This window comes from Leishmania major, chromosome 17 (assembly GCF_000002725.2).
Source record: "Leishmania major strain Friedlin complete genome, chromosome 17".
NCBI classification, from domain to species: domain Eukaryota; phylum Euglenozoa; class Kinetoplastea; order Trypanosomatida; family Trypanosomatidae; genus Leishmania; species Leishmania major.
The window spans coordinates 289,678-311,210 of NC_007258.2; the positions used below are offsets into that span (position 1 = coordinate 289,678).

At 60.9% G+C, this 21,533-nt stretch overlaps 5 protein-coding genes across 5 annotated transcripts; all 5 read right to left on the reverse strand.

Moving 5' to 3' along the window:
* Positions 1–755: 755 nt before the first annotated feature.
* LMJF_17_0580 (bis(5'-nucleosyl)-tetraphosphatase,symmetrical-like protein) lies at positions 756–1,697 on the reverse strand (the record flags this gene model as incomplete). Its single annotated transcript, XM_001682260.1, has 1 exon — positions 756–1,697. One exon carries the CDS (start codon positions 1,695–1,697, stop codon positions 756–758), a length of 942 nt encoding a protein of 313 aa, XP_001682312.1.
* A 953-nt stretch (positions 1,698–2,650) lies between these two features.
* LMJF_17_0590 (conserved hypothetical protein) lies at positions 2,651–7,567 on the reverse strand (the record flags this gene model as incomplete). Its single annotated transcript, XM_001682261.1, has 1 exon — positions 2,651–7,567. One exon carries the CDS (start codon positions 7,565–7,567, stop codon positions 2,651–2,653), a length of 4,917 nt encoding a protein of 1,638 aa, XP_001682313.1.
* Positions 7,568–11,094: 3,527 nt separating this feature from the next.
* LMJF_17_0600 (putative P-type ATPase) lies at positions 11,095–14,250 on the reverse strand (the record flags this gene model as incomplete). Its single annotated transcript, XM_001682262.1, has 1 exon — positions 11,095–14,250. The coding sequence occupies one exon, from the start codon at positions 14,248–14,250 to the stop codon at positions 11,095–11,097; it is 3,156 nt and encodes a 1,051-aa protein (XP_001682314.1).
* A 2,589-nt stretch (positions 14,251–16,839) lies between these two features.
* LMJF_17_0610 (hypothetical protein) lies at positions 16,840–18,336 on the reverse strand (the record flags this gene model as incomplete). Its single annotated transcript, XM_001682263.1, has 1 exon — positions 16,840–18,336. The coding sequence occupies one exon, from the start codon at positions 18,334–18,336 to the stop codon at positions 16,840–16,842; it is 1,497 nt and encodes a 498-aa protein (XP_001682315.1).
* A 1,133-nt stretch (positions 18,337–19,469) lies between these two features.
* On the reverse strand, positions 19,470–19,781 carry LMJF_17_0620 (conserved hypothetical protein; the record flags this gene model as incomplete). The annotated part of the gene is made up of 1 exon (XM_001682264.1): positions 19,470–19,781. The coding sequence occupies one exon, from the start codon at positions 19,779–19,781 to the stop codon at positions 19,470–19,472; it is 312 nt and encodes a 103-aa protein (XP_001682316.1).
* Between the last annotated feature and the right edge of the window lie 1,752 nt (positions 19,782–21,533).

Here is a 21,533-nt window from a genome sequence, read left to right on the forward strand (position 1 = left end):
ATGGTGCAGCACAAGCAAGAATGTATGCGTGACTCCTGTACAGACATGCACCCCAGTGCGCGAGTCCTCCTCTTCTCTACGTAGGAAAAGCTCAGCCTTCCCACCCGCTGACATCTTCATCGCCTGGAAGGGGAGGAGTGTTGCGCAGTGGTGGTCCTCGAATACCGCAAGAAACAGCAACCCCACATGCATGCGCACAATCATGCTCTTCTCTCTCTCGCCCTCCTCCCCCATATCTCGTGCGTTCGTCGTCACTCCGGTGCATCAGTGGATCGGCGCATGCAGCGAGAACACCAGCAGACACACACACACACACACACAGAGAGAGAGAGAGAGAAACGAATGGGACAATACGCCATCCATCAGCCCCTTCTGCCCCATCACTACGAACACCTTCCCCCCCCCTTCCGCTGATGCGGTGGAAAGGGAAAGAAGGTGCGCACACCCGCAGGCGTGTGGGCTACAATGTTGCCGCACATGGGCGGGCGCCAACGCATGCACACAGAGCAGAAACCCAAGACAGACACGCGAACGCGCAAGGGGAGAGAGAGAGAGAGAGGAAGGAAGGCGCACAGAGACGAGCAGACAGAAAGACGTGCGCCATCATGCAAACTTGCCTTCGCCTGCTCTCCTCTCTCTCGCTCACGCGCCCCCGCCCCACCCCACCCCCTTCCTCCGTCCCGTGTCGCGCCTTCTCTTGGGTGGGGGGGGCGGGGGCGTCTTCTTGCCTGATTGCTTTTATTCACCTGTGTACCTCACACCTTCGACTTGCGCGGTGGCGAGGGGTCCGTCCACCCTGGCACGGACACCAGCGTGCTCGGCCACACCAACCCCGTCAGCTCGCCACCGTAGACGCAACCAGAATCGAGCCCGTAGGCGTACGGATACACCTGCAGCCGTCGCTTGGCGTCGTGACCGTACACGACCGTGAAATCAGTGTAGTCTCGATGAATGCGCCTTCGCCACTTCGACACATCCTCATCTGCCTTCTTTGGCTTCTTCTTTCCGCTGTCGTCTGCACCATCGCCGGTGCCACTTCCGCCGCTACGGCTGCGGCCGCGGCTTCGGTCACTGCTTCTATCGCTCGCCTCCTCGCCGGCCACAGAGCCGTGCAGCTTGCGGGCCAGCTCCGACCACTTCACGCCCCAGTTTGCACCGAGTTTAGGCCGCTCCAGTGTCGCAAAGGCGGCAGAAACAGAGAGGGCCACGTGCGCTGGCTGTCCCGTGGCCTCATTGGTCGGCTGCCTCCAGTACTTTTTGGCCTTTACCAGGTTACGCATGCGCGTTACAGCCTCGACGCTCTGGGCGGCAAGCGGGATTGACGGATCGATGCCCGCATGGACAACGATGAGCCGATAGGCATGGAAACACAGAATGTGGGGGACAGACATCATGAAGGCAAAGACGTCGTCGGGGCAGTGCAATGCCAGTGGGTAGAGGCTGCTGCTCGCCTCCTTGTCCGTCAGCGGAACATCCGCCCGCAGCTTCTCGGAGAGTTGCAGCAGCGCCGCGTCGTGATTCCCCAGTACACCAATAGCACCGATGTCGCGCAGGAACCGCACGACGCCGTACGAATCCGGGCCTTTGTTCACAAGGTCACCGACGAAGACGCAGACATCCTCCACAGCACCGTCCTCGGCTGATGGCGAAGCCGATTCTCCCAACGGGCCTGGCTTCAGAACAGCCGGGATGCACATGCTCGGGGCACCACCGCGAGAAGGCAGAGGGCCAGCTCTGGAGAGCGACGATGCCGACGACGACGACGTCGTCAGCAGGGTGGGGCAGCGCCGAACAACTGCATTGGCGAAGTGAACCTTTACAAGAAGCTCCCGCAGTTGGTCGAGACAGCCGTGGATGTCGCCGACAAGGATCAGGCGCCCTGTGGCCCGACCACACACATCCACGACGCGGAGAGACATAGAGACTTTCGGGGGAAGAGCGAAAGGCGAGAGGGGAGGGATGATGCCGTGTGCCTTCGCGCACCTGCGCCTCGTGAAAAGGAGGGGAGGGGAGGCAAGAGACCCTGTGCATGGGCGTGGAGCACAATGAGGAGCAGGGAAGGACAGGAGAAGCCACGACGGTTGCCAAGGTAGCCGGCGCACGGGAGGTGCGAACGCTCTGCGGCAGCGAATATCGCGGCGTGTGCGCGTGCGTGCGTGTCCCGGGTGAGGCGCATGCACAAATGCGACAGTAAAACAAAAGAGGGCACACAGGTGCTTGTGGCTTTCATTCTTGGCGCTGTGCGTGAACAACCCGACACCACAGAGAGTGCCTTGGCCTAAAGCTGGGATGCCCGCGCATGCAGTCTGACCGCCTTCCTACCTCCCACTTCGACCCGCGTCCGCTCCGCTTGTCAGCGATAGAGTCGGGGTCGGCTCGCTTTCCATTCTCTTGCCTTGGCCATGCGGCATCCCACCCACCCTAACGGCCCTGCTATAGCGCATGGCCGGTTTGCAGCAGTGGTGGCGCTCCTGCACATGTCTCAGTGCGTGCGCTGGCAAGGCGAAGGGCACACGCACAGATACAAGAGTCGTTCATCACTGCTGACATGCATCGCCTCCGTCATGGTCGGTCGTGATCGCTCCGCCTTGGCACCACCATCGCTCTAGTCAGACACACACACGCACACACCTCCGCGTGTGTTTAGATGTCATTCCGATCCGGCGGCGGTAGAAGAGAAGAGTATCGCAGAGAGGTAAGCCCTCTCGCGCTCGGCAGCGTCGCGAGCCTCGCGCTGCACGGCCTGCGTCGCAGATCGAAGCTGCCCCATAGACTGAAAGAGAGGAGAGGGCGAGGAGGGATGCACAGCTCTCATGTCTTCGTCCCTGCGAACGGCCACCTCGTCGCCTCCGTAGAGTTGTCTACGCTCGATCGCCGCTACGTGGCATTGGCTACCTGGTGCGGTACCCGATGCGTTGTGAGCAGCGCCGCACAGGCGCACGGCCTCCGCCTCAAGCTGCGTGGCAGCCCTCCCCAAAGCCTCTAGTGCAGCGCTGGGGTACACCTCAAGCTCGCCAGCGCTGGTGGTGTGGCACTGCGATGGTGGCGGGTGTGATGCTGCACACACCAGTGCACCGCCGCCAATTTTCACCGTTCCAGCGCTGACATGATGGTGCAGCGCTTCACCACCGAACGTGCCTTCGTCGTTTCCGCGTGCACTGCGGTGCGTTGTCGAAGGCGGTGTCGCTGCCGCCTCTACACGCCGCTCGTGCTGCGGTCGCGATGGCGTCGGTCGACGTTGCCGTAGCTCGCAGCTTTCTACGTCGCTGGCTCGGTCGCTGGCGCGCGCCGCCACCTCTGGAGCATCACCGGCAAAGACGAAAGGCGCTGAAGCGGAAGGGCGTGCGGTGGCACGGCGGAAGAGCGAGTCGGGGCCTCTGCTCGAGACGGTGCTTGACGCGCCAACATGAATTTCGAACAAAGACGCTGGAGCCGCCACTGACGTCGATGATGCCGCCGCAGTACCAGCATGGAGATCAGCTCTGGCAGACGGGGCACAGGCGTCCCCGCCCTGCACGGCGCGCGAGAGGAGCACCGCTAGCTGAGTTGAGACAGCGCCGAAGGAGTCAGTGCCTGCACGATCACCTGCACTGTTTCTTCCATGCGTGGCTAGCCGCTGTGCGTTCATGCGATCCCACAGTGTTGCAGGGTCCACTATGTCTTCACGCCCACGTTGCAAGCCACGAGATACCGACGATGACGGAAGCGACGAGGCGACGTCGCTGCCGATGGGACTCACCGGCGCGGCAGTCAGCAAGGAGCTCTCCGCATTCACGCCATCCAGCGTACAATACGGAGAGTGGGAACCCAGCGCAGCCACTGGAGGAGACGGCGATGCAGTAAAGCAGCTAGGTGGCGAGTCTGTGGGCGGCCGAGATGCAGCACTTGCGTGTGCCCCACTCGAAGCCTGATCTATCGTCGTGGCAGGAGGGCGGTGAAGATACGACGAAGCGGCCGTATCGCTGCGCTGGCGGCGCAACCCAGCCAGCTCTGCCTCCAGCTCCATCACGCGGTCCTGTAACACGGACTTGGCCGCCTGCTCCTGCACCAGCTGCGCGTGCCAGCGATCTCCCCACTGCTGCGCTGCTGCGTAGGCGCGAGTGCAGCGCTGAAGAAGGCGCCGCAGAAGCGCCTCGGCCTCGCGCATGTGCGGGGCCGCCGGGTCCTCTCTCGGCCCAGACAAGACACTCCCCACTGTCTCGGAGCCCCTTGACGCCACTACAGGAGGAGAGGAAGACAGTTCCAGCGCCGACTCGCCATCCCCCTCGCCTGCAATCAGCGGCGCGGCGTCCGCGTTTGTGCTGCTCGTGTCAAGTACGGACGCCTCGCGCGCGCGACGGCGCCAATCCACGAGTTGCCGCTCCAGCCATGCCACCTTCTCCTCCGATCTCACGAGCTGCTCGAAGATGAGGGTGCTGGTGGACGCGAAGGCCGCGCTGCGGGACGCGGCAAGGTCAGGGTCGCCGCCAGTGAGCGCACCACAAAGAAGAGCACCAACGTCGGCCCTGCGGCCTCGTGCAGCAGCCGGTGTCGAAGCTCCGCTGGAGCCCGGCAGAGCGTCCGCGGTGCCAAAATGGGTGGCTAGACGCCGCTGAAGCGTCGCGATCTCCTGTATATCGCGAGTGTGACGCTCGGCTAGGGCAGACAGCTGGTCAAGCGTCGCGGCCTCATGCGCGCGCCACGCCCGCACGTCGGCGCGCATGACGCCGCACAGCCGCACAAACGCGTCACAGTAAGGCCCTAGAAAGGTGGCGAGGGCCACGTCGGGAGGCGGCAAGGAAGGCGCTGGTGTCTGCGTGGGGTCCTCACAGGCGTGAGATGCAGCGTCACAGGCCGCGGAAGCTACGACCTCCGCCGCACACGGCCCTTCCCCTTGAGAGGTCATAGTTGTGTCGTAGAGGAGTGCTTGGGGAGGGCACAGAGACGCGGCGGTGGTGTCGTTGTCTGCCATCGAGTCATGTTCCGCAGAGTCGACGCCGATGTGTGACGGCGCTGACGGCAGGGGCGCTCGCTGTCCTTCGAGCGAGCTTGGCTCACGAATACGTGCCCTGGAACCTGGGTGTCGACCGGTTCGAAGCACAGAAGGTGGAGAGCCGGAATCCCTCACTTGTGGTGTGTGCTGCGGTAGAGGCGTCTGCTCCTTGTGATGCCCATTATGTGCCATGACGCTGCTTGTGTCAAGGCCTGAGGGCGCTTCGTCCTGCCTCGCAGCCTCCATGGCCGCAGTCGCCTCCGCTTCCTCGCTCACATCGAAAGACTCGGACTCAAAGAGAGAGTGGAAGCGCTGCAGCCGTGCCTCCTCGGCGTGTGTCGCAGCCGTGGCGCACGTGGCAGCCACGCTGGCTGGCGAAGTCGCAGGAGGGGCTGCAGAAAGCGCTGCCTCGGGTGTGTTCCTCACTGCTCCCACGGCGCGTGTATCAGCGCGAGCCTGATGGAGAACGCCTTGTGGGTTGTCCGCCAGCTTTTTAGACCGCACATCCGCCTCCACTCGTGGTCGAGGGCTAAAGCCGGTAGAGTCCTCCGCGTCCCTCGTCACATTGATGCTGAGCGGCACTGTCACCGCCACGTCGGTGCCGACTGCCACAGTGTTCATAGACATACTCCTCATCGGAGCGGCACCGACGCACAGCGCGACGCCGCACTCGCTGGGCGTCGCAGCACGGGAGGTGTCGACCGCCACACGGGTGGACAGTGATGCTTGCATCGGAGAAACTCGTGGAGCGGGCGCCGCTTCCGGCCTCGCACTGCCCCCCTCTTCATCGTTGTTGACCGGCAACCGCGAAGCCATCAACGACGCCGATGGCGATCGCGCTGCAGCAAAGGGCGGTGAAGCAGTGCCACCGCCATCGACTGCGCCATAGCGCTCTGCCACAAAATCCTTCAACAGCACCGCGTACTCGTGCAGCACTCGCCTCGCTGCATCTGCGTTATCAAGACCCCGCACACGGGGCCGCCCCTCGTGGTGTTGTTGCCTTTCCTGCTGATGCTCTCGCCCAAGTGCAGCCCAGCCAGCCGCAGCAGCCAGCACCTTGCTGTTGACGTCATCTGCAGTCGCCTCCGCTACCACGGCACAGATGGGCACGACCAGGGAGCACGACGATACCGCACTAGACGCGATCTGGAGGGAAGTGCTAGTGTCATGGCGCAGAGCAGGAATCAAGCTGTCAACGGACCCTCTCGACACGGAGAAAGCGGAGGTGCTCAGGGTAGCGCCGACCTCGGCGAGACAGGTGTGCGTGAGGGCAGCGAGGCTGTATCGGCTGCTCCACGGCAGAAGCGGTGTGGGCAACGGCGCGGGAGCGGCGCGTCTTTTTGCTGCCAGGACCGCCGTTGTGCAGCCCACTGCCGATCTGCCTCCTTGACCCTCTGCGCTCTTTGGAGAAGAGGCCTTCAGTGGACGGTAGCCGCAGGACACGCTGGGGCCGGCAACGTCCCACAGCTTCCAGATACCAACTGGTGCCGGCACTCCTGACGCCGCTGAGAGCAGTGCGGCAGGACCGGATGAGCCACGCTTGTGACCGGCCTCGTCACGGAAATTATCCATCGCACGCCGCGTCGTCCACGGCGGCGGCTGTTGCACCTCCTGGTGCTGCAGCGGTCTGAGGGGCTCGCAGGAAACGATGAGGGTCACACACACGTGACACATCCTCTCCTCCAGCGGCTCGCATGCCGGCTGCAAGAACGCGAAGGCGGTCGGCGAAGAGGATGACGCATCCGCCTCTGGATGCCCTGCCTCGCCTGCCAGAGGTTGAGTGTGCCGCCAGCCGGCCGAGCACGAAAGAGCCGCGTAGAGCACCGCCATGGCGTCGTGAATAGACTCCACACGCACATAGCAGGCTGCTGGTATGTCAGACGGGTAATCGACAGAGTCGTCCAGCCCCTCCGTCTCGTCGATCTCGGTGCGCAGCACGGTGTCAGAGAGCAGGTCCACCGTCGATCGCGGTCGCTGCAGCACAGAAGGATGGCGGAGCGGGGCCGCGTCGCGCACCTCCGTCACACTCATGGCTGCTACAACGCGGGTGTCGGCAGGCGCGTTGGCCGGCGCGAAAAGACGGTTCAACACGGCGGCGAACAATCCACTCCAAGCCTGGGATGACGGCGATACCGTCGGTGACAGCGGTCGCTGCCTCGATGGCCACCCCAGCGTGCCGCCAAAGAGAAAAGAGGAGTTGGCCGCGCCCTGCGGCCCCATGGTGAAAGTCAGCACTTCACGATTTTCTGCTGTGGCTGCTGCGGTTGTTGCCGAGGCACTGCGAATTCTGTGGCTGCCCACGCCTCCGTGCTGCTGCAGAGCGTGCCCCTGCAAGAGCTCCTCGGCGATCACGTCAGCCAGCCTCGCTGTGAGGCATGAGTCTGTGTAGGTGAGACAAGCTGAGTCAGGCCCGTGGGCATGATGTTGCAGCCGTATCGGACGTTGCTGCGCATCGTCGCTGGCGGCAGCGACTGCGTCAGCACCAAGCCCTTCGACAGAAATGAACGGCGTCTGCACAACCACCTCCATCGTGGCTGGTAACGCCGACGCGGATGGCAAAGAGGGGGAGGCGGCAGAACGCTCGCCATCGCGCATGCCCAAGCCGACGACCTTCCCAGCCTCCCCAGCGAGCGCTACTTCACCTCCGCGAGAGTGCTGGTGTCGACTCCGGCGCAGCACGTTCGATTCCGACAGTGATGAAGCCGATGGCAGGTAGCGCCGGCGCAGCACGCACAGTCGTGATGGCACCTCACTCGAAGTCAAGCCAGGAGCATTCGCAGACGGATCGATATGCGTGTGTGCGCCACCGGTGGCCGGACCAGTTGTGATGACACCCGAATTGGCCGCCGCCAGTCCAGTTTCGTCTGCAGACGCGTCCCTTCTCTGCTTATCCTCCATCCGCCATGACCGAGCCTCTCGCCAGCGCAGGGCCACGCACACACGCGGCAGGGGGACCGTGGGGACGCGGTTGCATCCGTTTCGCTCCATCAAAGTGGGGTTGTGTACAGGAGGTGAGTGAATGTGTCGCGGCGCGGCAGTGTATCGTTGTTTGTTTCTATCAGATCAATCAGCATGCATCGCCTCAACGTGCGTGTGCGCGTGTGTCTGAAACGTACGGCGGACGCCTCTCTCGCGCTGTCCCCCTCCCCTGCTTTCTGAAAACGGAGAAGGAAAACGATGAAGGTCAGTCAGTACAGCGAGAGAAAAGAGCAGATGTGAGCGTGTGTGCTGCTGCCGCTGCTGTTGGAACGACGGTGCAATGTAGTGCACCCTGCTTGACAACGCGCGGTCGCCCGTACTGGGAGCAGCTGTTCCCACGCATGCACACAAGCACACTCCCCCTTCCCTTAATGATGCGGTGGAGAGTCAAGACACCCGAGACCCCATGCAGGAAAAGGCGAGGCGACTCCGGAAGGGGCCGCTGTTTCTGCGGCCAGCGATGCGGAACAAGACAAGGAGCAAAAAGAAGTGCGGGGCGAGGACAACGGCCACCGCCCGGAGACGTGTGTGTGTGTCTCTCTTCCGCCTCTCCGGCCTCTGTGCCCTCGCTTCCCGCTCTCCTTGTGCGGATGCGGATGGCTGTCACTCAATTCTTCTCGTTCGTTATTCGGTGGAGGAGAGGAGAAGAGAAGCAGCGCACACTGCAGTCGCGTGGCGCCGCGTCCGAAGAGCACGAGAGGCATGGGCAAAAAAGAAGAGAGACGGAGTAAGATGGACAGCACCACGCGGGGAGAGGAAGAAGACGTATAAGAGAGGCAACGGAGGAGAAGGAGGGAGGGGAGAGGTCCCGCACAACGCACAAGGCAGCCACACACACACACACACACACACACACACACCACCCCCAACCCCACCCCTCTCCCTCGCTCTCTTTTCTGACACACACATACACGTGTCTGTTCGTAAGACTCCGATGGTGATGGCGAGGCGACTGTTCAGAGGCACGCACAGCCTGTGATGCGCAGGCAAGCCACCGCGCACGCACACGGAAACCGCACAGCGAGAGAGGGAAAGGCGGACTACATGAACTTTTTTTTTCTTTCGGCCATTCTACTACGATCAGGTCAAGCGAATATGCGCACGCACACAACCGCAGCTCATCGGCTTCTCTCTCTCGCTGCCGCTGAATCCGGCCATGTGTCTAACGAGCGATTATTGTCCTTGCTCGCCCTCTTCTTGGCACACACGCTGCGCGATCGGCACCAGACGGACACTCGGGTGGGCTGCATGCCTTGATCCAAGCGGACCGCGTCCAGGGGCCTGCTCGGGGACGGTGGTGGTGACGTCTGTTATTCGGGTATTAGGGGGTGATCTATGCGCATGCTGGATGAGCTCAAGGGGGAAGCTGGCCAGCCTCAGGTCAGGGTTCGCTGAGACCCTCTGTTCTTCTTGAGCCGCTTCAAGCCGCAGCGTCCCATAATACGGCGTGAATGCTCTTCATATGGAAATCTGAAGGACTCGATGCTGTTCTCGTCATGCTTCCAGCATCCATGCCCCATCAGCCCACCCCGGTCGGGATGTAGGAGACGCCGCATGTTTTTGCACACGTGCATTGTGGGGTTCATTGTTATGGATCTCCTAGTGCCGCTCTTGTCTATCATTCGTGCTCCTTCTGGCCTCTGGATACCTTGCTCGTATTCGATACGCCATGACAGCGGTGCTTGACAGTGCGTGCGCACAGTGCTCGCACCATTGGACCCTGGGCCCTGCTCCAGAACGATGTTGTTGCCTGGGGGAGGGGAGGGGGGCTGGACGGCTTGCACGCATGTGCCCCGACAGTTGGGACGCTGCTATGAGCCTGTGGCGGAACGAGGGCATTCCACCCTCTCCTGAATCTGCAGGCCTCTGACGGAAGCGGGGTGCGTCCAGCGAAGGGGGCCCGCGCGTAAGTGTGTGCCAGCGCACGAAGAGCTCATAGCCTGTCGTCCTGAAGGGTGGCCAGGGGTAGCCATACACACGCGAGGGTGGAAGCCCGTGCAGCGCGGGTGAGACGCGCTTCATCAGGCCATGGCGTGCACGACCGTCGCGTGCAGCCAGGTGTGTTTTGAGCGTCGGGTAGTTCGCCAACCGCGCGTAGCGTACCGGGCACAAAGCCTGGTCAGACGCCCTCATCACAAGGCACAGGCGGGGGCGGAGGCTCTGGCGGGAGGGGGGGAGTACACCCCCCCCGAAGACCAGCGGAGCAGCAGGCAGCACAACATCTGCACCCCGCCTAGTCGCTGCCAGTCCCCCGCCTCCTGCAGGGATCCAAAGTGCGGACAGGTGCCGGTGCGGAACGGGGCGAGGAGGGTGCCCCTGTCGCCTCGCCAGCTCAACATTCTTGCTTTTCTGGTGTGGGACAGCCGCCGCCAAGGAGCTTTGGTGGCTGCGTGCCGCGGCGTGTAGCGCTATTTCGAGGGATGTTGGCCTGGCGTCTGAGACCGATGGCCGGGTCTGTCATCCATGCAGTCGGCGTCGGCACCTCTGGCGTAGCCGATTTCTGCAAGCATATCAACTTCATCCTTGTGCTTCAGCTCCTCCTCCTCCTCCTCCTCCCCCCCCCCCAACGACCAAAAAAAAACAAAAGGTAAAAGGAAAGGCGCACGCGGCGAGCCAGCAGCGCCGGCACTGGCACCTCCCGCCACACACACACACACACACACACACACACACAATGCGCTGCCAGATGTCACCTGCTACGTGTGTAGGACACGACGCCAAGAGGGTAAGTCAATGCATATAAAGCCCCGCAGCGCAGGCGCTGCGGACACAGCAGCGGTCCACCGGGCAAGTAATAGCGAACGGAAACAAAGGCGGTAAGGAGAGGCGCCGCACAGAAATGAAAGCCCAACCTGGTCCGTGACGCTGCACCTCCCCCACCTCCACTTCAGCGCGTGAGCTGTTGGTGCAGCCCTCCGTGCCTGCCTCTGTTTTGCGGGGCCACGACACGGTGCCACATATATAAGGCCGCGTTAGACAGTGAGAGATCAAAGGTCTGTGGCGCATGAAGCGGTGGAAGGAGTGACCGCCGTGTCATGCACGGCAGGCCCTCCTCATCAACAGAAGGAAGCCGCAGGGCATGAAAACTCGGCTCCTCACAGAGGTGCGTGCTTGCGCGCAACTGCCGGTACCCCGCCGCCTGCTTAGCTGCTTTGAGTCCGTGATGCCTTCTGTTCCTGAGCATTCGTACGAAAGGCCCTCAGCACCCGCAGTTGCATCCGCACTTTCCTCGCGGTGTCCTGAAGCGTGGGGCAGACGTGCTGCTTCAACGCCAGCTGCAGTGCCGCCTCCTCCTCCGTGTCCACCACTGGCGGCGGCGGCGGAATCTCCCTCTCGACAACGCCGATCCTGCGCAGCACAAAGCCGAGGAGAAGCGGCACAACGCCGAGGGCGAGGGACGTCACCCACGAGGCTAGCGGAAGAGGCACGCACTGCATGAGGGTGCCGCCGTACTGCACGCTGACGATTTGAATGAGAAACATTGTCCCGACAACAGTGATGAACATCGGAGCATTGCCCAGGTTGTGCCAGAAGCCCACGGAGTTGTCGAGGATGCGGGCGTTGAACTCGTTGCTCAGCTGCATCAGAACAAAGACGTTGAAGATGAGAGTGTGCAACTCCTCCGAGTCTCGCACAGCGAGCCCCAAAGTGTTGGCGCCGCCCAAGAGCAGGTACTGCTGGATGAGAATCTGGTAGAGGGACTGGCCGGCAATATTCAGCCACATACGGCGGGTGATGAGCGGGGCCGCCTTCGGCTTCGGCGGCCGCAGGAGCACCTCGTCCGACGGCGTCTCCGTCGCCAACGCCAAGGCGGCCAGCGTGTCCATGATTAGATTCACCCACAGGAGCTGCACCGGCTTCAGCGGGGAATCGCCGTTGCGGTCCAGCAGCGCGCCAGTAAACGACACCACGACGGCGGCCACGTTCACGGTCATTTGGAACTGAAGAAACTTGCAGATGTTGTCGTGCACGTTGCGACCCCACTTCATCGCGGTCACGATGGTGCTGAAGTTGTCGTCCAGGATGACGACGTCGGAAGCGAGCTTTGCAACCTCCGTGCCGGAGTTCATGGAGAACCCAACGTTGGCACCTTTCAGCGCCGGCGCGTCGTTGGTGCCATCGCCGGTGACCGCCACCACCTCGCCGCGCGTCATCAAGGCTGAGACGAGGATGTGTTTGTCCATCGGGGATGCGCGGGAGATGACCTGCAGACGGGGCAGAATGGCATTCAGCTTTCGCGCGCTCTTTGCCAGCTCGCGGAACTGCGGCCCCTCCAGCGCCAGCCCTTGCTCCCCTTCCGCAGGCCCGGACCAGACCTTGCCGTAGATGCCCACCTCCTTGGCAATGCTCACAGCTGTGGCTTTGTTGTCGCCAGTGATCATGCGCACAACCACGCCGGCCCGACGGCACTGCGCCACAGCCCCAGGCACCTCGAGGCGCACCGGATCGCGAATTCCTACGATGCCCACCAACGTCAGCCCCGTCAACTGTGTATCGTCCTCCAGAAAAGGCGACGACGGCGCGGCGCCGCCCTCATCGCTGTCGCTGGAGCCCTGCGGTGTGGCGCTGCAGTCGGCCGACAGCGAATAGTCTGTGTAGGCGATGGCGAGCGTGCGTAGCTGGCGGCGCGCCATGGCCATGATCGCCTCCTCCAGCCGCATGCGCACTTCGTGGGAGAGACCAACGCGCTCGCCCTGCGCATCGTACGTGTGTGTGCACGCGGCCAGGATCAGCTCGCTCGCCCCCTTTACGTAGTATCGTACCAGCTTCTCCGGTCGAAGCACCAGCGCCGTCGCCATCCGCTTGCGCGCCGAGGTGAAGGGGTAGATACGGAGATCCTTAGTGAAAGTCGCTGCGGCGGCTACGACGTTGCTGCTCGTCCCCTCCAGCCCCGTAGGCCACGGCACCAGCGAGAACGGAGACGACGGTGTACGCATTGCCTCCTCATTGAGCCTCGACAGCCGCTCGCTGCGCAGCTGCATCGGGTCTTCGCCCAGCGCATCCACAAAGTTCAGCAGCGCCTGCTCTGTTTTGCTGCCAGTGAGCCTCACCGTCGCCTGCTTAGCGTCGAGCGACTCCACCCGGACCCAGGTAGCCTTGGTGTTCATGACGATGCACTCCATGAGAAGCCGGCGCACACCAGCGGCCTGCGCGCCGCCGAGAGCCTCAGACACGTTCATGGACGTGGACGCCTGCAGCAGCGGTGAAAGTGGGGCCAGTGTCCCGCTGCTCCCCTTCTCATCCTCTCCGGCAAAGGTGGACGGCCTGCGGGGCACCACATACGCAACACCGTACGCCGTCACGCCGTCAGTCACGGACATGTTGTTCTGGGTTATGGTGCCGGTCTTGTCGGTGCAGATTGTGGTTGCGCCACCCATGGTCTCACAGGCCGCCAGGTGCCGGACAAGGTTGTTCTCCTTAAACATCTGCTTCATGCTGTAGGCGAGTGCAATGGTGACGGAGAGCGGCAGCCCCTCCGGCACCGCCACGACCACGATTGTCACCGCCGTCATCAAGTTGTCGAGGTACTTCTTGTAGCCGAACGGGTGCTTGCGGTAGACAACCGTGTCCAGAAGCTCTTTGCCACTGAGCAGCACAAACATGAGCCCGGCGGCGACCATGCCCATGTAGCCGATGAGGTTCGCAAGCTCTTCCAGCTTGTGCTGCAGCGGTGTCTCCTCCTTCGCCTCCCGCACATGCATTGCGATGTGTCCCGCAAACGAGTGCACGCCAACCCCCATAACGAGGATCGTGCCCTCTCCCTCCGTAACGTTCGAGCCTGAGCGGAGCACAAAGTCGCCGTGCGCCGACTTAGCCACGTCGTCGTTCTCGCCGGTCGCAGCAGACTCGTCCACCTTCAGCGAGGTGCTCCGCAGGACGAGGCCGTCTACTGTCAGCACGTCACCCGCAGCGACATTGAGCAGGTCGCCGGAGAGTAGCTCCTTGTCCGTGATGTCCAGTGTGGTGCCGGAGCGGACCACCTGCACCTTCACCGGCGGTGTGGCCTTGCTCAGCTCCTTGAACTTCTGCTCCTTTTGGTAGTTGTTGATGCTGCTGACGAGAGTAACGATGGTGACGGAGAGCAGGATGGCGGTGCCCTCGATCCAGCCATGGGCATAGTCCACAAGCCCCGTGTCCTGATCCGGCACTGTTAGCCCCAGCACGAGCGAGACCACAGCACTGACGATTAGGATCTGAACCATGCGGTCCTCGAGCGACTCCCAGATCATGTCCATGAACGACGTCTCCTCCGCCTCTGGCAGTTCATTAGCGGAGAACCACGCGCGACGCTGCGCCATTGCCTTCTTGTCGGTGTTGTCGATGCCATGCGCAAGGTCAGTCTTGAGCTGCGAGGCGAGTCCCTTGAGCCCGCCGATGCCGGCGAGCCGTTTTGATGCGCCATGTCCTCCATCGCTGATGAGCTCATGCAGTGTTTCGGGGCTGATGGCGAATGCGCTCTCCGACCCTGCCTTGCTCGAGCTCCTTAAAGAAGAGGGCGCGGGCTGGCGAGCACCTCTCTCCCCTACGGACAGCTTCGCTGCACTGCTCATGCGGCTGTCGCTACCCCCCCAGGTCAGGGGTGTCTGTCGGGCGGGGAGAGGGGTTGCGCTCGGGTACGAAAAGGAAAAAAACAAGATGATGATTGACGGACGAGAGCAAAGCAGCACCGACGAGAGGAAGAACTCAAATCAAGAGTGAGGGCAATGCATGCATGCATGTAGATATAGATATATAGGTATGAATATATACGTATATATATATATATATATATATATAGAATGAATATGGGTGAGGGTGTGTGCACAACTTCCAAAGGCTGGGAGAGATACGGAGGAGGCAAAGGTAGCAGTGGAACGCACAACAGCGCTAACAGAAGAGAGAGGCGAAGTGAGACACACATACCAACAGTGCGTGACGACCTCTCTCACGCTCTCCACACACACACACATACACACAGATGTGTGCGTCCTTGTGCGGCAACGGTGAAAAGTTATAACGAGCGAGAGGACACTCCGCAGAAGAGGAGGAGCAAGAGTGCGCTCTGGCCCACAACGGTCTCTCGCCACTTCCCTGTCGCCACCACAGCAAACAGGACTCTTTCGCCGAACCGCCACAGCAACGCAACGCACTGGCACGCGCCTGCACACCTGTGTTTCCCATCTCCTTGGCACCCGCTGCCCTGCACGTGGGCTGTATCGCTGAGCCTCTAAGTCGCTGTCGGGGTAGCTTGTCCCCTGCTTCGCCCCTCTTCGCCCTCTCTGCCTCCTCCACTTCTCACACGCACCGCCGTGGAAGCCACGTCCCTCCTCTCAGGAAGCGGCTGCGAGAAGAACGGTGGGAGGCGAGGGGGGGTGAGGCGCAAAGAAAGAGCCACCCGCATACACACACACGGGTGCCGATGATGCGCATGCGTCCTCTGAAGACACACGGCACCAAAATCAGAAATGCAGCTAAAACAAAATTTAAGAGACGTGATGACGAACAAGCGAAATGCCAACGTTAGAGACGGAAGGAATAGAGCAGGCGAAAGAGAGGAGGAGGGGGGGAGGTCGTGGGGGAGGGGTCATGACGATGTAGCTGGAAAGCCCGCATGACAACATGAGCGCCTCGGTGGTTGAGACTTCAAGCCTCCGCACTCGTGGAGCAGAGAAGAGGGCGACGAAGAGTGGTGGAGAGGGTACACATGCACTCACTCATCTTCACTAGAGCTCCTTCCCTCCCTCTCCGCGCTCCTGTTTCCGTTCTTGCACGGCGCACAAAGACAACGCATGTGCACACGCCTTGTGTGGAGGGGAGCACAACACCCACGAAACGGTCGGCGTGGAAGGAAAGGGAAGGAGGGTGACCGAAAAAGAAAAAAAAAACGAAAAGAGAAACGCGCAGGCCGCGCACCAGATGCCCACACCCCGCACGCGCGCGCATGGACACACGCGAAAAGTGATGCGCCTATGGAAGGAGGGGAGGCGACAGGGAGCAGTAGCTAGGGTGCGAACATGATGATGGGATCGAGAGGAAGAAGGGGGAGGGAGGAATAGCGAGAAAAGCGAAGGACGCGCGCGACGGGCAGGCGTGGCCAGTCGGCGATAACGGTGGCAATGATGAAATGGCGTTGGACAGCAACACAACAAACCATAAAAAAAAAAAAAACAGAAAAACGAAAGAGAGCATGGTAAAGAAGCTGAGAAGATCAGGCGGCTTCGACGGCCGCCACTGTGCACATGAGAGGGAAAACAGAGCGAGCAACCATATCACACATGCACACACACACACACACACACATATATATATATACATATATACATATATATATATATACATATACATATATACATACTCCCTCCCTCACTCCCTCGCACCGCGCGCGCGCGCTCTCGCCTGGGCATTATCGCGTTACAGGGAACACGCGAAGGAAAAAGAGAGGGAGACACGCATGCGCAATGAAAGACACCTAATCAAGCGAAACACCAACGACACTAACAAGACGAGTGAGCGAGGGGACAGCGATGGCCACAGGTACACACTCACACACGTATCTATATTTATCGATATATATATATATATACACATATACACACGCACACATCCGATGAAATACCCCCCCCCCACGGCGACACCCTAACCAACGAACACGCGCTCATGAGTAGCAGACACAGCTGAGGGAGGGAGGGAAAAGGTGGGGGGGGGGGGGGGTGACGGGCCGGCCAGCAACATGCGGACGCAGAGCGACACATAAATAGAGAAAGGAGGGAGCGAAGAAAAAAAAAACACAGATGATCCGGAGGAGGGTGCGCCACTTCTGTGCGTGTAGTTGGCCCTTCTCGCATGTGGGCGAGAGGCGAGAGGTAGTCACGTGCCTACCACGCCCTAAAACACTTGCGCTTCAGATATTAGTTAGCCTTCGTTCTTTTTCCAGCAGGGCCCTTCTTAGCGCCGTTCTTCGCCTGGTGGCTTGATTTGGCGCCCTTAGAGGTGCCCTTCACCGCCGGCTCCTTCTTCAGCACAGGCTCGCTCTTCGAGGGAAGGATCTTCGATGCTTCTGCCACCTTTGCGGATGCTTGCAGCTTCGGCACTGGTGCCGGAGACGTCGAGGCAGCTGTGCAGTCCTTCGCTGCGGCAGCGGCAGCGCCGCTCTCCTTCACCTTCTCCGGCGCCTCCGCGTCGGAGGCGATATCTTTCGCGAAGCTCCCGCAGAGGTTGCACACGCTCTGAGGGTCTTTGTCCGTGCCCTGCGCCTCCAGACGCCGCTCAGCATCCTCCTTGGCCTCTGTCTCTTCCGTTTTCTCCGTGACGGTTGCCTCCGTCGATTCCTCCGCCTTTGGTCTCGCGAAGGCCATGCCCTTGTTCAGATCCACGTGAGAGCCCGCGACGCCTCGGCGCTTCACCTCCGCCTTTTCCTCCCGCTTCTTCCGTCCTGCCGCCTCCTCGGCCGTCCTGGCAGCGGCGGTCTGCTCCTTCTTCGTGAAGGAGTGCATCGTCAGCCGCTCCACCATCGACAGATGCACGCCGACGGCGTCCATAGCTTCCTCCATCGTGAGATGCGTTGCCCCTGCAATCCTCTCGGCATGCTCGTCAGCATCAGTGCGCTTCTTGAGCGTTTTGGCGCTAGTCTGATCGCCGATCACCTTGAGGTGGTCCGCTGTCCCCGGCGGTGCCCACACGTAGCCGCACATGGCGGCGCTCTTGAAAATATCCTTGCAGTACATGCGCTTCGCCTTCTCGCAGCTCATCCCCTTCAGAGCCGCCCACTCGTCGTACCGCATCTGGTCAAAACCGGCCTTCGATGGGCGGGAGCGCAGCCACTTGTACTTCTCTGAGAACGCAGCAGGGGTCTTCTGGAAGTCACTGAGGTTTCCCACAAGCGCCTGCTTGTAGAGAGCGTAGAAGTGCGCGCGCAGCGAATCGGGGAGGTAGTAGCCACCCTTTGGAAGGTTCCGGATAATCCTCACACCGTCGTAGAAGGCGGCCCACCGATCCTCACCGGATGGGGCCCCCCACACAAAGGAGCAGTGCTTGCGAATCTGTAAGTCCAGCAGATCGGTGTATAAGTCACGCGCCCTCTCACGGGTCATCCCGCGACACTTGCGCCAGCCGTACACCTTCCAGTACCCCTCCCAGTCCCGCAGCATGCTCGGCTGCTTCACGTCCTCGTTGATGTCACCCTCCGTTGCTTGCTTGAAGAGAGAGTAGAACTGCAGCCTCAGCACGTCAGAGACAGGGACAACGCCCCGCGTGGGCAGCTTTCGCACGTACGCGTCTGCCTCCTCGAAGGCTTGCTCGTAAGGATAGTCTGGGGCATCGAAGTCGACTGGGAACACGATAGATTCGGGGTCGCACACCACCTTAAACTCCGGCTCTGCCCGCCGCCCAAAGAATGTCGCGAGCATGTTGAGTACAGCCAGTGGATAGTCGCCGCTGGCTGTGGCGTGGAGGGTGCGTGTTTTCCTCGCTCTTATTTCGTTCTGCGCAGACGGCAGCAGCGCGTGCTCTGTGTGCGGCCTGCGCGGCGCTGTTCCACTCGCCCCCGCAATTCGCACTGCTCGGTTACGCTGCACGTGTGGGAGCCCTCACTGCTCGCCCTGCTCTCGTCGATGTCCTTCCTTTTTCGTCGTTGAGGTTTTCCCGTGGTGCGGAAACGGGCGCCGCGCAACGGTGAAGCGCAATGTGCGAGGGAGTATGAAGGCGCGCGCGCACGCAAGAGTAGCAACGTGCTGTTACGAAGTGCGGATGGAGAAAAAGACGAGAGGAGAGCCGATGTGCAGGAAGGAATGCAGCCGTGTGCGTCGGCGGGTCAAGTGGGGGTGGGGGTATAGATACGTCAGGCAAAAACTGAATTAGAGGGAAACAGCGAGAGATGGGAAGGCGTTGGAAGACCGTGTGGGTCCATAAAAGCGTGTCCTGTGCCTGCAAGTGCGTAACACAAAATGGGATGCCGTGTACACACAGACAGATGAACGCACTGGCGCTAGTCTAGCACCGGGCATACACAGCGTCAACACAGGTGGGGATGGCAAACTACCGGGAAGAGAGTACACGGAAGACTGCCTCAGCCCTCCCTCGCGCGTTTTCTTCTTGCTTGCTGTGACATGTGGAAGTTTGCTGTGAGAGGCACAATCGCCACGAGCTCCGAGACGAGCACACGCACAAGCGCAAGCGCGCACGACGAGACGGTCATCCCAAGCTCAGGCACGCGCACTCAGCCACATGAGCGCACTCACCTCCTTGTGACTCCAGCAAGCGCTGCCGCACACATAGAGAGGGGATGCGCAAGCAACAATACCACCATCCATTCGAGGTATGATGGCGAGCAGCGAAACGAAGAGAGAACGGCGCCGTCCTTCACTCGCCAGCAAATCAGGAGTGCGGAGCGGGAGAGGAGGGAGCACACACCACCAAAAAAAAACGGAAACGGCCGATAAATAGTAAGACGTAGAAAAGGAACAGCAAGGGTCGACTCTGGCGCCATCTCTCTCTCGTTGGGGGGTTCCTCGTCGCCTTCGCCGTTCCGCCATGTCGGCACTCAGAGCCTGCTCTGCACCCTTGCGCCAGGCTTCCACTGGATTCCCTGCGACCTGAGCAGCGTCAGGAGACGCCGCACGTACGCCGCCTTGGCGTCCTCCGACTTCATGCCCTTGCAAGAGTTCCACGCATCCCACTTGGCGCGAGCCTCGACCTGCACGGCCCACGGCTGGCTGCCCGTCACGTCACCCTCCGTCGCCTGCTTGTACAGGGAGTAAAACTGAAGCTTGGCGGCGTTGTCCAGCTGCACCGGACCGTCCTTGGGCAGGGAGCGCACGTACGCCACGGCGGCCTCGAAGTCAGCGGCAGACATGCCTACTGCACAGCCCCGGTTTTATTTTCTTCTGGTATTCTGAAGGCCAGATGAAGATACCCACACACGTCGCAGAAGGGACTGCGTTACGAAGAAGCTCGTTAGCGAGAGAGGGATATGTGATGCTGAAGAAAAACGATGACTTTCGGTGCAGTGGTGGTTGGTAGGCGAGGCTGCAGCGCATGAACACTACGCTTAGTCGTGAACACGGGCCCAGCGGAGTGAGAGAGGAGGTAGGAGGTGTGAAAGCAGAAGATGTGCGGCATAAACGAGTCAGGGCGGCTGTTGATTGCAGCGGCACATGCTTCCGTTCTCTTTTCTGATACGCAACACAAGCGGGCGCACCATGCGAGCTGGCGCGATCCGTGAGTGCGCCCTCTTGGACGAACGTACGACAGCAGCCGTTAATGCGTCCGACAGAAAACAGGCACCAAGAGAGGGAGGGAAAGCAGCAGTACACGTGCGCTGCGCCTTGTTTCGTTGGCCTCGTGGCTCTCCCTGCGCCCCTCTTCCTTTCGCTCTCTCACAACGGCGGTCTCTCTCCCGCACCACGTCCTTCGTATTTTTTTTTTGCTTGCTTGCTGCTGCTGTGTGGTGCGTTTTCCCTGGAGGCGAAAAGGGCCACACAAGAGGCCCCTCTGTCGGCTCTCCCGAGCATGCGGCATCCCCTTCTCGCGTGAACGCCACGTGTGCGGTGTGCCTGCCCTCCGTGTTTGTTCTTGCGTTTTCCATGAATGCGTGGCACGCGCTGTCTCTTGCCTATCCTCGCGACATGGCCCACTACGGGGAGGGGGAGGGGGGACGCATAGAAGGTCCTCACACGCACACACACACACACACACACACACACACGCGTAGGCAAGACACCTCCAAATCGGGCGCTCGTGCTTCGTTCTGGTGTTGTTCTACTGTCCACATAAAGCTAAATGGCCGAACTATCCGCAGCGAAGCGCTCGCATCGATGTAGGCGTGTATAACAGTTATTTGGGGAAGAGGGAAGAGGTGCCAGCACCTCTCACAACGCTGTGAAGTAGGGAAGTGAGAGACTGTGCGGCGCAGACACGCGCGAGAGGCTCCGACAACCCCCTCATGGATGCTTCGAAAGCACCCAAGCCCACCTCGTCCCCATCAATTTCTTCTCACCTACTCCAGCGTGCACGCTGCATAGACGTCACAGGAGTACCACCAGCATACAGGAGAGGAAATATACACACAGACACACACACACACACACGTTCATATGCAGACAGACACGAACCCGCGGGAGTACACGCCAAAAGCAAGGCGGGGGGGGGGGGGGGGAGAAGAGCTGAAAACAGTGCGAGAGAACGAAAAAAAGGGAAGGGCTTTACGCACAAAAAAAAAAAACGAAGGCGAAGACCCCCCCCTCGTTCACGGAGGAAGACGCACCCACACAACAGACATATACATGACAATCAAATACGTTCCGGAGAGCATGAGGGGGCACTGGGGGCGCCCTGTGTCGACCAAAACATGGAGAGAGAAAGAAGAGGGAGAGGGAAGAGAGAGTCGGGGGTGTGCAGGAGGAGGAAGAAGATAAGGCAAGAGAAAGGGGAGCAGGGAGGGGGAGGGGAAAGGGGAAGGGGAAGAAGAAGGGGAAGGGTGTGAACGGGAATAGAGAAACAAAAGGATGAGAGAATAAAAGAGAAGAACTAAACCACGTCAGACAGCGATGAGGGGGTGGTGAGGCGGGGACGTGCACCGGGTAGTATGAGAGCTCACATACACGCC